Here is an 11,829-nt window from a genome sequence, read left to right on the forward strand (position 1 = left end):
GCTTTTACACACCACTAGAGGGCGTTCCCTTCGTTGAATGGAAAAACAACTTAACCCGTAGTCCAGGTTATTGTTTCATTTTTGTCTTTATTATTAGTAGTAGCGGTAGTAGGATTAAGTAATTAATAGGATAAACAGGATTGAGACTTTTAGGACGATACTTACTGTATGTCAAAACATTGGCTTTCGCGGTGTTTAGCCTCGACCATAGTTTTTATCTTCAGAAAAACATTCACTTTTGAAACATAATATTACTACTGCACTATAAATATGTAAAAATTACATCATTTACATCAAATACTAGACGATTAACTTCAACAGTATGAGTATAATAGATGTGCATCACACAACATTTTTTGTTCCTGCTTTGAGATAAAATGATCCACTTCAATTTACTATGTATCAATTAATTAATTTAGTGTTTTTGCATTTCAGCTTGAGGATGAATTCACCTGAGTGGATACCAACTGCAGAGCCAGAAAATTTTCAGTGGGATGACCAGGGTGGACCATAGGTCAATTTGGGGGGGGGGGGGTATATAAATCTAAATGTGAATGTAAGGTTTGTAGAAAATAAGGGAATGTTTAAGGCACCTAAAGGCTATAACTCTACATCGTTTATAATTCAGGCAGTGGTGGAATGATCAAATACACATTTAATATATCGATTTCTTGCAGTTAAGGTAACAAGCTGACACTAAGTACCAGATTCCAAACCCCCTTCCCACTCCCCAGATCTGGGTATGATGGATACTTTCAATGCTTTCATCAGCAACAATCAGGGAGATTGAAACACAGCAGTGTGTGGGTTTACTGCACACTGTCAACAAATGATGTGAAGCTAATGCTAACAACTATAGACTGACAGCTCAACCTAAATAACCAAATTCTTATGGTGTAAGTTAACAGCTACAAAATAGCACTTCTTAAAATGCTGTTAATTTAACTTGTCAATGATCATCATTGACGTTTGGCTGAATGGTAATATGCAACACGTTTTTTGTTTAAATCTGAAGCTGTGGAAGTTAATACGAGTGACGATCAGAAGGAATGTTTACATAAGATAGTCCATTACATTAGGTTCAGTCCACTGGCTTTTACATGCAGGACTAAGTGCAAATAGATAAATGTGTTTGCTGTTATTTCAAAGCTGTTAAAATGTAACCATCCTCCTGCATCTGCGGTGATCCTGGGAATGCCTGCTGTCAAAATCATTTTTATTAACTAGTTCGTTTTTTGATATAATAATTATTCTTGTAAAATTGTTGGTACATTTTTAGCATTTGATTCAATTTTTTGTCCATACCAGAATAAGAACACGTAAATTCAGTCTTTTTTGCTGACTCTTCAGGCAAGCAAAAGAAACTATTTATTAATTCATATATTAATTTTCTGACAACATATTGCAGGGGGGGGGGATACCACTGCAATGCACCAACACATATATTACTCAGTACACTGATTAGCTCAACTTCATGTCTTTGAACTGGAAACCCAGTTCAGATGGTGCAGACTTCACACCGTCAGTGCAGGCAAGATTCATACCCACAATCCTGCAGATACAAGGCAACACCATTACCCAATAAAGCAATAATCCCCCCCCCCCCCCCACCTGAAGGGCTCTGATGAGAAATACCAAAAACGTAAAACCTTTGTTTTTAGACTTGATTACATTTTAATAATTAAATCGATACTTTCATCAGCAACAATGATGGGGATTGAAACACAACAGTATGTGGGATTACTGTGCACTGTCAATCACTGCCAAAATCTATTATCTAATATAATAGCTTCTGTAAAGGAGTTAAGATACCCAGTGATTGACAGCTCTTGATAATCTCACCCACTATGTATTCTGAAGTCTTTTTTCTCCTGCTATTATTTGTTAGATTAAACGATGAATCATTTTCAGAATTCAGAATTTTAAAATAGACACTCAGTATAAAGAAATTACTGTTCACTTGATTTTTGTTTTTAGCTTGGGAAAAGAAACCATAAAGAAAAATTCTTTTTGTCCTGCATACATTCTAAAAGAAATGTAGTGAAAAGCAAAAATAATGCTTAAACTGAACCGTGTTACATGGCCAAGCTGCTAGTTATATAAGAGATAAGAACACGAGAGATAGTATTGTTGTTAGACAGGTATGTGTGAAAAAAATCCATCAAGTTTTCAAGGACCTAAATTTGCAGAGAATGTACTTCCTGATTAAAGACAGTAACGTAACACTTCCTACGAGTACGAGTGCATTTATAACATACTGTAACACGTATTATAACATATTCTAACTATTTATTGCACTTAAGGTGCAATAAATAAAAATGTAGCAAAATATTATACTAATAATACAGCATCTCATAAATCTCAGTCGCTAAGTCAGCTGTAATATAGGTATAAGCCATAAATGGCTTAATTCCCACACTGTAATTCCTGGTCCAGCTTATGAAGCTAGCTTGGTTCTCTCTTAGATGGCTGACTGTCTTTTGAACCAAAGAGGCGGAATATGAGGTAAGAGTATAGGGGAAGGTGGCTGTAAGGGCTACACACAACCAGCCAGCCAACCAGACCCTTTTTCAAGCTGTTGGACTTTGCATGTTGAGCTTTGCTGCAGTTCCGAGTTTATGGTTTACTTCTGTCATGCACCAACAGGCCAGCAGCCGATCGGTTCACGTTACTGCCCTGGCTGCTCGGCCCGTCTTCCCATAGAAGACCACAGTACTTATCCTGCTTGATACTCTCCCGTCAACGCAACATTATTCGAACGAACTAGGAACTCTAACACTTGTAGCGTAGCATGAATAATACTAAGTATGCTCTAAGTCAATCCCATTACTAACCAAAGGGTTGACTGCTTCTGTGGATAAATAAAAACACTTAAAATATACACAACTTAAAATGATAACTTGACTGTATATTAGTTATGGAACTCTATGGGTCTGTGTGCAGTCTCCATGACGACCTTTCAGGCCTCTGACGATGACTTCAGCTGCTCCAGCTCAGTCGCTGCGGGGATGGGGGGGCGGCGACCTCGCCTGCCCTGAAACTCGGCAGCGATCTCCTCAAACGTCTTGCCCTTGGTCTCCGGCACCCGGAAGTATGTGAAGAGGGTGAAGATGAATAGGAAAGCCGCAAAGATGGTGAAGACATAGCTTCCGCACAGGGCCTGGGACGTTAGGAGAGAGGGGGAAGCGTCAGGAGGCAAAGAAGACCATGCTACTCATGGCAGGAATTGTGTTTATTTATGGAGAAAACACTTTTATCCAAAGCAACATACGATTGAGAGAGCAGTGTTAGCTAGTCACTGGAACAATTTAGGTTAAGATCATTGCTCAAGGAACCTAATGGTGAAATGTCTCTGCTAAGCACGAGATTTGAACCAGAGACCTTGAAATCACAGACACGGAGTCCTAACCCACAGGTTCTCACACCATTCTTTTTATGAGGACAAAGTATATTGACTGAAATATGCATGTTGAGAAAAGGTAGCTAATGAAGGTGTTACAGGGTGTAAGATGTTCCGAACATCTGAGTCCTCTAACACCATATGGGGAAGGGGGGATACTGGATTCCCTTTTCACCAGTCACATTGTTCTTCCTTGTCTCGGAGCTTCACCCTTACCTCCACGTATGGAAAACACATGCCAATGATGAAGTTGCTTGTCCAGTTGAAGCAGCCGGCCAGGGCTAAGGCCGCAGGCCGTGGACCTTGGCTGAAGAGCTCCGCCACAATGAACCACGGAATGGGGCCTGGCCCGATCTCAAAGAAACACACGAACAGGAAGATGGCGGCCATGCTGACGTAGCTCATCCAGGAGTAGGTACTCTGCGGGCAGGACACAGGCGGAGGTTTCAGTTTGGGAGATAGGGTGGGGGGTGATTGTGGCACTGTCTCAAACCCCAATGACACGTGACATGGATTTGTCAACCAACACCCAAGCTGTGTGCTGTAGAAAACTTGAGAGCTTTCTGCAATATTCTGGTCATATATGCTCTACCACAAACACAAAGATTGCTGCTGGGTTAATTACCCATAATACCCTGTGACTGGTGTTTATCACTAGCTAAATGAGTTCTTCTATATTGGGGACAGTTAGATAGCTAATGAGCTGAAGTGTGTGTCCCAGATTGTCAATAACATTATGTTTTGCTAATGAAAACAAAGACTTATGCCTTCTGTGTCTGCAGCTATATTAAAAAAGCATATATATTTTTGTACAGCTCTGGAAAAAAAATTTAATGGCCACAGCAAAAATTTTCAATTTCACCCATTTCTCGGTGTGCGTCTGTGAATAATATTTTTTTTTTTGGCAAACTGCAGCCTGGTTCTTTGTTTCTCATTAATGAAGGGCTTCTTCCTTTATGGGACTTCAGTCCTGCTTCTAGCAGCCTGATATCAACTGTCCTAGCAGTGCAATTCACACCTGCACTTAGTGTTTCCCGTTCCTTTTGAAGGTCACTTGATGTCATCCTCAAATTCATGAGAAACTGTAGGATAACTTGACAGTCATCTCTCTTTGAGCCTGGAAGCAACCTGCTGCTCAATGTAGCCTTCTGCCGGCAGGACCGGGATAAAACCGGGATTTCAAAATAAAGAAATATATACAGTGGTCTCAATTTTTTCCGGAGCTGTATATATTAAAACGGCACAAGGGAGAGGGGGCATACCAGGTAGACAAGGCCAACGGACATGGCCACGGCACAGCAGCACATCCCACCGAGTCCGATCAGGGTCATAGTGCGTCTGCCGGCCCGGTCCACAAGTGCCACCTGAGGAACAAACACAAAAAAGTTCTTCATGTGTAAAATATATATATAATGTTTTGTGTTTCCAAAAAAATCTGCGTAAGCTTCTGAATCATTAACAGCAGTATCGCTAGTATGTTAATAAGCGGTATCAGGATTGCATGTTGTTTCGCTGCTTTTCTCGCGTTTGCTAATCAGCGTCAGTGGACTCTGCCGCTGTGCGCTCGGACCGATCCTCTCTGGAAGTCACACGGCCGGCAGCCGTCCGGTCCTTGAACAGGTAGATAAACGCTTTAGAGTCCTGTCGATAACAGGCGGCTCGCTTCTTACTGCGCCGCCGGCTCGCGGCGGCTCAGGGCGCACCCTGATGTTTATGAAGCATGCCAGACGCGGCGTTCCAGCCCCAGCACCGGGGACTGTGCCGGGCAGCGGTTCAAAATGCCTTTCAGTGGACATTGTGGTATGTAGGGGGAAAAATTCATTTAAAAGAAGTCTACGCAGTCAGTGTAGATAGCCAACAGTACATGATAAAGTTCGTGCGTCTTTTAGGTGGGAAAAATGATACATCACGATACATCATGCACCTGATAAGCAGTTATGGATGGATGGATACCATGCTGAAAAAAAAAACAGCATAGACCACTGTAACTGGTTACCAGCATGTCCAGCATAATGCATGCTGGTTATGCTGAGTTTTAGTACTGGTGAACCAGTATCGTTATTGCTAGTGGACCTGCTTCCTGTGCACCAGCTACACCGTCTTTTAGGTGGGAAAAATGATACATCACGATACATCATGCACCTGATAAGCAGTTATGGATGGATGGATACCATGCTGAAAAAAAAACAGCATAGACCACTGTAACTGGTTACCAGCATGTCCAGCATAATGCATGCTGGTTATGCTGAGTTTTAGTACTGGTGAACCAGTATCGTTATTGCTAGTGGACCTGCTTCCTGTGCACCAGCTACACCAGCACCAAACCAGCATGAACAAGTATGAAAATCATGCTAGTCTATGCTGTTTTCTTCAGCAGGGTGGGTGGATGGATGGTTGGATAGAGAAAAAAACTGTATGTTATAGTGGATTTGTGTTATGTTTTATTTCTGTGATCAACATATGAGGAAGCGGTACTTTTGTTGCTAAGAGACTTAAATATCTGTGTTGTATCTTCACATTAGGGTTACTTACTGAAACCATGGTGAAAATGGTGTTTATTACACCCACGCCGATAGTGGCATAGACCGGCTCTGCAACACCAGCTTTGTAGAAAATTGCCGTCGAGTAATAAAAAATCTGAGGAGGAGGAAGACAAACATCTTTTGTTTAAATGAGCTGGAGAGCAATAAAGGCTCCGTTCAGCGATTGGAGGATGGAAGGGGGCGGGGCTCACGGCGTTGATCCCGGAGAACTGCTGGGAGAGGTGCATCATCAGCGCCACAAACAGCTGCTGTCGGTAGGTGGGCAAGCGCACCAGCGTCACGATGGAGATCTTCGCCTCCTTCATCACCTCCTCCTTCTCCTTCTTCATTTCTGCCAGCTCTTTCGAAAAGTCGTATTCCCCACGGAAACGTTTCAGACCTCAGGGATCGAAAAAATTGGGCTCAATGGGCTATAGCGGATTCCTGTTCTCAGATTGCCCCCTGGTTTATGACTGTGCATGTGACCATTAATGGACTGACAGCTGATCTAGGATATTCTGACCCTTTCGCAAATGAACATCCAAGAGATGCTTGTGTAGCTCCACATGTAGCGCATTGTACTAACGATTAAGGTCATGGATTCAAAACCCACAAAGTACATGTAAATTACAAGCCGTCACTCAACTGTACGTCACTCTGAATAAAATCATCAGATAAAGCTAAATATGTTACATCAGTCTTTTTCAGACAATTCACATTTTGCTCCCTCCCAGCTAGGAATGTGGACAGTCTAGGTGGTCCCCAAAGATCGGCTTGGGAAACACTACATTACATAAGTGTTCATGGAAAATGGCTGAAGCATCGTATATAGCTGGATGTATAAGCTACTTGGACAGAGAGACCATATAAGAAGATGGAGGAGTACATTTTCGTGCCTCCTCCTCTCTGCCCAGTTTGATGTAGAGGTAGCGAGGGCTCTCGGGGCACAGGGGCAGCAGCAGGCTCTGGAGGATCGCGGGCGCCCCAGACAGGCCCAGCAGGACTGGCCAGAGGGCATCGTTCCCCAGCAGGAAGTCCAGACCAATCACCTATTGGGCAGACAGGAAGTTGGGATCACAGAGTTTACAGCCGTGGAAAAAATTAAGAGACCACAGCAAAAAAAATTTCTCAATTTATAGGTGTGCATCTGTGAATAATATATTTATTTTTTGCAAACTGCTGCCTGGTTCGTCTCTGTTTCTCATTAATGAAGGGCTTCTTCCTTTATGGGTCTTCAGTCCTGCTTCTAGCAGCCTGATATGAACTGTCCTAGCAGTGCACTTCTCACCTGCCCTTAATTTTTCCTGTTCCTTTTGAAGGTCAGTTATGTCATCTTCTGATTCACAAGACACTGTCAGGTTAAGTTAACGGTCATCTCTGGCGTTAGAAAGTCACTTCCGCTCCCTACCTGGTTGATCTCTGGTCATTCCCAGTGTCTTTTTGAACCTGGAAGCAGCCTGCTGCTCAGTGTAGCCTCTGCCAGCAGAACCACAATTACACTGGGATTTAAAAATGCAGACTGGTTTAAAAATATAGTGGTCTCTTAATTTTTTCGAAGGCTGTATGTAGCAACCCAAAGGGATAAATGTGGCGGAAAACTAACTTATCTGCAAAGCAATGAGTGTGTAAAATAATCAAATTACAGCAGAGACTGTAAATAGTTATTTTCATAGTACATGAATTAAATCACATAACACCACTCCCCTCACTAAGGAAAGGGACAGAAGGTCATTTTTTTTCAGTACAGGAGGCATATATTCGGACAGCTTTCGGAGTTTGTCATTTGGTTGAGGCTAATATTTGCCTGATAAATCCAAACGGTAAAGTGTATTTCTCTGAAATATTGTGCATTACCTGGACTGAGTGTTTAGAGTCCTAATGGTGTCCAACTCTACAGGGCACAGTACAGGGAAGATACTGGCAGTAAAATGCAGTAATGCATATTTATATTACGCATAATATTACTGAAATGCTGAGCTTGTAGTTTGCTTGCATCAAATCAAGATCTCGACACCTTGCCAAGACATTCTGAGAAATGACATACCTGTACTATTATCAATGGCCATAAATATTACATAAGCTTTGATTGCCGTGTGAAATCCATCATGGATGGTGGCTACGACTGAGATTTACTCTAGTTTTACTCACCTGGCTAATGAGGATGCCAGACACTATGGCCAGTTGGTGCAGGGTGCCCAGAGCGCCGCGAAATGCCACCGGTGCGATCTCTCCAACATACATGGGCACCAGGCCAGAGGACAGACCTTGGAGAGCCCGGGGCACAGCGTTAGCGGGCAATGCCAGCAGGCATTAATGCCGCTGCTCTGGCAACCAATAAACACATATTTCCCACAAGACTTGAAACATATTGCAAGTATTCAGTCAGAGTTCTACTGCCAGCAATCGTTTTGGATGTAACTCCACATGCTGTTGGTGGTCCCTCCAAAAAGAAGATTTAAATTTGGAGTCTTAATGAAGGATCCAGGAGTAGCTGTCGTTGCGTGCCAGTCGGCACGTGCCAGTGCTGCCAACCGAGGCTAGCGCCATCTTACCACAGTAGAATCCCATCACGGCTCGCCCTGCGATGACCATGATGTGAGGAACGCCCTTGTTGGCCAGGCCCATCAGCAGCCCCCCCGTAACAGCTAGGACGTTCACCGCCAGCATGCCCTTCACCCTGGGGATTGATGGGCATCACTATACTCTCAGAATGTCCCAGGCATCTATCTTTCCTCCCTCCATTTGGTGGAGTACATTCACACTGAATCTGATTTACCACAGTAGACACCGGCCTTGGTAAATGGGTAATGTTGTATCGTCTTCGGGTTTCTCAGGTTTCTTCGGATAGGTTGCTATGTAAAAATAATTCTCTTTTGCGTGCGAGAATATCGAAAGGCAGAAGGTTGAAAATGTCCGTCATGCTCCTCACCTTCCTCTCAGGTCGCCCACAAACCCCACGAAGAAGGACGAGATCATGCCACCGATGGAGAAGATGGACACGGACAGGGACCAGTACATGAGCACGGTGGGGTGGGGAAGCCCTTCTGTGGCATTATCGGAGTGCGACACGTTCTGCAGGACCCCCAGGGCACGCCCATAGTGCCGCTCGATGACCTACGACCCCCCCCCAGAAAAACAAATGTGTATTCAAACCGGCTATGGGATGGATTATGTGACTCTTTTACAAACTACACTAAGAAGCCTCAGGATCTGAAGGTTTATAAATGTTCACTAATGTATTTATTATATTTATTATATTAAGTTGGCACTAAAGCTTATTTGCAGTTTGCTTTTATAATTATATACATTTCTGATACAAGGATTTAAAGGTATTCATATACTGTAGATAGTTCCCCTCACAGCTATATTTACTTAACAGATGCCTTCCTGTGAGTTCTCTGTGACTATTTATGCTCACCTGGTTGGTTGAAACAAAACCATGATCTGGATTTATACTTTCTGGACCTGAACTTTCCACCTCTGTTTACAAGAATCAGTGAGCATGGCAGCCTGCGTCCCAGGAGCAGATGGGGCTGAAGGCCTTGTTTAGTCACAGGTATACGTCATAGGCCACAGAGCCACACCACCCCCCAACAATAATACTGCACCTTTTTCTGGTCGATCACTCAAGTCTTAGCTGAAAAAAACTCTTGCATCCAAGTTGGCATCTTGTCTGCCTCACTTGTACATAACTTTGGGCAGAAACGTCTGCCAGATAATGTTCAATCTGCTGTGGCAGTATTTCCTGCCAGCATGTGCACAAGCCTGCCCAGCTAACAATTTTCAGTTCCCATAACATTCCAGGAAGGTTACTTTTTGGTTATGGGAATGCTCCCTGTAGGTTTGTTTGGGTGTCTTTTGGTTAGGACAACGTTCCCGTTAGGTTATAGGAACATTCATGTAACATTAGAGTTTTTAGCTTGGGGAACGTTCTGATGCATAATATCCTGGTGTAATTAAAGGTTACGCGAAGATTTTGTAACACTAACCATAGAACACTAACATAAACGTTCCGTGCTTGGTGGGACTAGGGTGGAGGTACCTTTTGCGGTGCGTTGATGACGCCGAGGCTGTAGCCGTACTGCAGTGACCCGAGCACCGCCGTGAAGACTGCCAGTATCAGAGTGCCAGACAGCTGCTACACAACATGAGCACATGAACACCTATCAGGAGTGTCCTGGCTCCCCGTAAACTCCGCCCCACCCCCCCCACCAATAAAACCTCACCTCCCATTCAAGCTTTCTTGCACCCCCGATTAGCAAAGGCTCTTGTCATTGCACTGTTGAGAATTTTAGTTTTTTTTTTTTTTAATCATGTTCTCTTGGGTAAGCTAAACTGAGCTAATTTGTCACACAATTAAATACCACACAGGAAGGGTTGCCAGCTCTCGTGCATCTGATGTGGCACTCACGCTTTCAGACTCTCACGCTCATGCAAGTCTTACAGCAAATCTATATTATTCCATTATAAACCTCAAATTAGCTACATCATTAAAACTGGGGTAGTTTGTGAACCCTACAGACTATTTACCATGTAATTGAAAATCTCACTCCAGCCAGCTGACTAAACCTGGCAACCATGCACACAGGGCTATAGGAACACAATATGTACACACTCTTCCTTTTACACAATATGTACACACTCTTCCTTTTTAGCTTCATATCTAGCCTGGGTTTGTATTAGATGGAAATTAAAAATATCTAACAGTAACATGGCTCTTTACGCTCTCGACTAAACTACCTTTAACCACCCTGTAAAGCCAACGGGGACCAGTCTAGGAAAGGTCCAGCAGATGGAAGAACCTGCGGTAGAAAATCAACAGGGGCAATGAAGCAGCATCTATAAGCTCAGTGCTTTAGCTCTACTGCTACAATGCTTGCTAGCTATTTATACTGGTTAGCGACCTGCGCTGCTCCCACGCTAACAGTACAGCACTTCTAGCTAAAATTGACGTAGAATTATTCCATCTTTCTGACTTAAAGAGACATGATGAAGTGGCACAAGCTTGGATCTCAATGAGGAAACATCTAGTCTTCAAAGTCATCGTTTAATCATCCATTATTGCAACGTTGCAGAATACCTGAGAGTAACGGCAAAGTAAATGTCTGCCGGTTAGCGAGACACTTCCTCTAAGCAAACTTCGCTAACTCACTGTATCTTTGATTATATAGAAAGACGACATCAGCCAGTGTCATTTGTATTACTTGCACACAACACCACATTTACGGGACAAAACACTACTATAAACAACAGTAATAAATAATGACAAATAATCACGGCAATTTAACATTCACTGTGTCCTTTAATCTTCACAACTGGCTGTATCCAAGCTCCCCCAAGAAAATCCCTTATTTTAATTTTTGAAACAAATCTGGCATGCTGGCATAATTCTTCACCTTAACCAGGAATAAAAAAGACAAGGATGAAGTGAAATATTTCATTTTTTATTCCCCAAAAACCAAAAAGCTGGTGGTCTAACCAAACTTTATTAGTAATGAATTACTAGAGCTTTTACCTTTCCAGAATCCATCTTCTCCCTTGTGTGCAAAGTTCCCTTCCCCAGCTAAAGGCTGTTCCAAGGTTGTTGTTCTGAAGCTAGATAGATATTAGACCAGGGTAATGTTCAATCCCACTGACGCTCCAACCAGCTGTCACAGATTTCACTGTGCCTTGTAGTGGCTTTTAAAAAAAAAGACTTTCGCATTCATTAATAAATGTCAATATGTGTGTTCCTCTGCGTTTCACAATTTAAATGTCCCCCATCAAATCAGTTAAACACTTTCCATTTTCCCAAGCTGTCTAACGTGTGGGGAATAGCTACCTTTGAATGTGCCTGTTCTTGCACAAATCTTGGAGTGAGGGGCATTAGGATCTGAGCTTCACATTAAAAAGCCAGTGAGAGACACC

General features: G+C 42.9%; 1 protein-coding gene across 2 annotated transcripts; it reads right to left on the bottom strand.

Moving 5' to 3' along the window:
• Positions 1-1,650: 1,650 nt before the first annotated feature.
• On the bottom strand, positions 1,651-11,826 carry slc2a2 (solute carrier family 2 member 2). 2 transcript variants are annotated; one of them, XM_023824459.2, is made up of 12 exons: positions 11,744-11,826; positions 11,438-11,517; positions 9,965-10,057; positions 8,852-9,036; positions 8,475-8,599; positions 8,071-8,186; positions 6,809-6,971; positions 6,135-6,322; positions 5,933-6,037; positions 4,663-4,764; positions 3,617-3,820; positions 1,651-3,160 (listed from the first exon to the last, which is right to left on the bottom strand). In XM_023824459.2, the coding sequence occupies exons 2-12, from the start codon at positions 11,450-11,452 to the stop codon at positions 2,960-2,962; spliced, it is 1,497 nt and encodes a 498-aa protein (XP_023680227.1). In that variant the 5' UTR covers positions 11,453-11,517; positions 11,744-11,826; the 3' UTR covers positions 1,651-2,959. The 2 variants fall into 2 exon arrangements, with proteins under 2 accessions (XP_023680227.1, XP_023680226.1); XM_023824458.2 differs by having other exon boundaries at positions 9,965-10,060.
• Positions 11,827-11,829: the final 3 nt, after the last annotated feature.

Source organism: Paramormyrops kingsleyae, chromosome 21, assembly GCF_048594095.1.
Source record: "Paramormyrops kingsleyae isolate MSU_618 chromosome 21, PKINGS_0.4, whole genome shotgun sequence".
Lineage (NCBI taxonomy): Eukaryota > Metazoa > Chordata > Actinopteri > Osteoglossiformes > Mormyridae > Paramormyrops > Paramormyrops kingsleyae.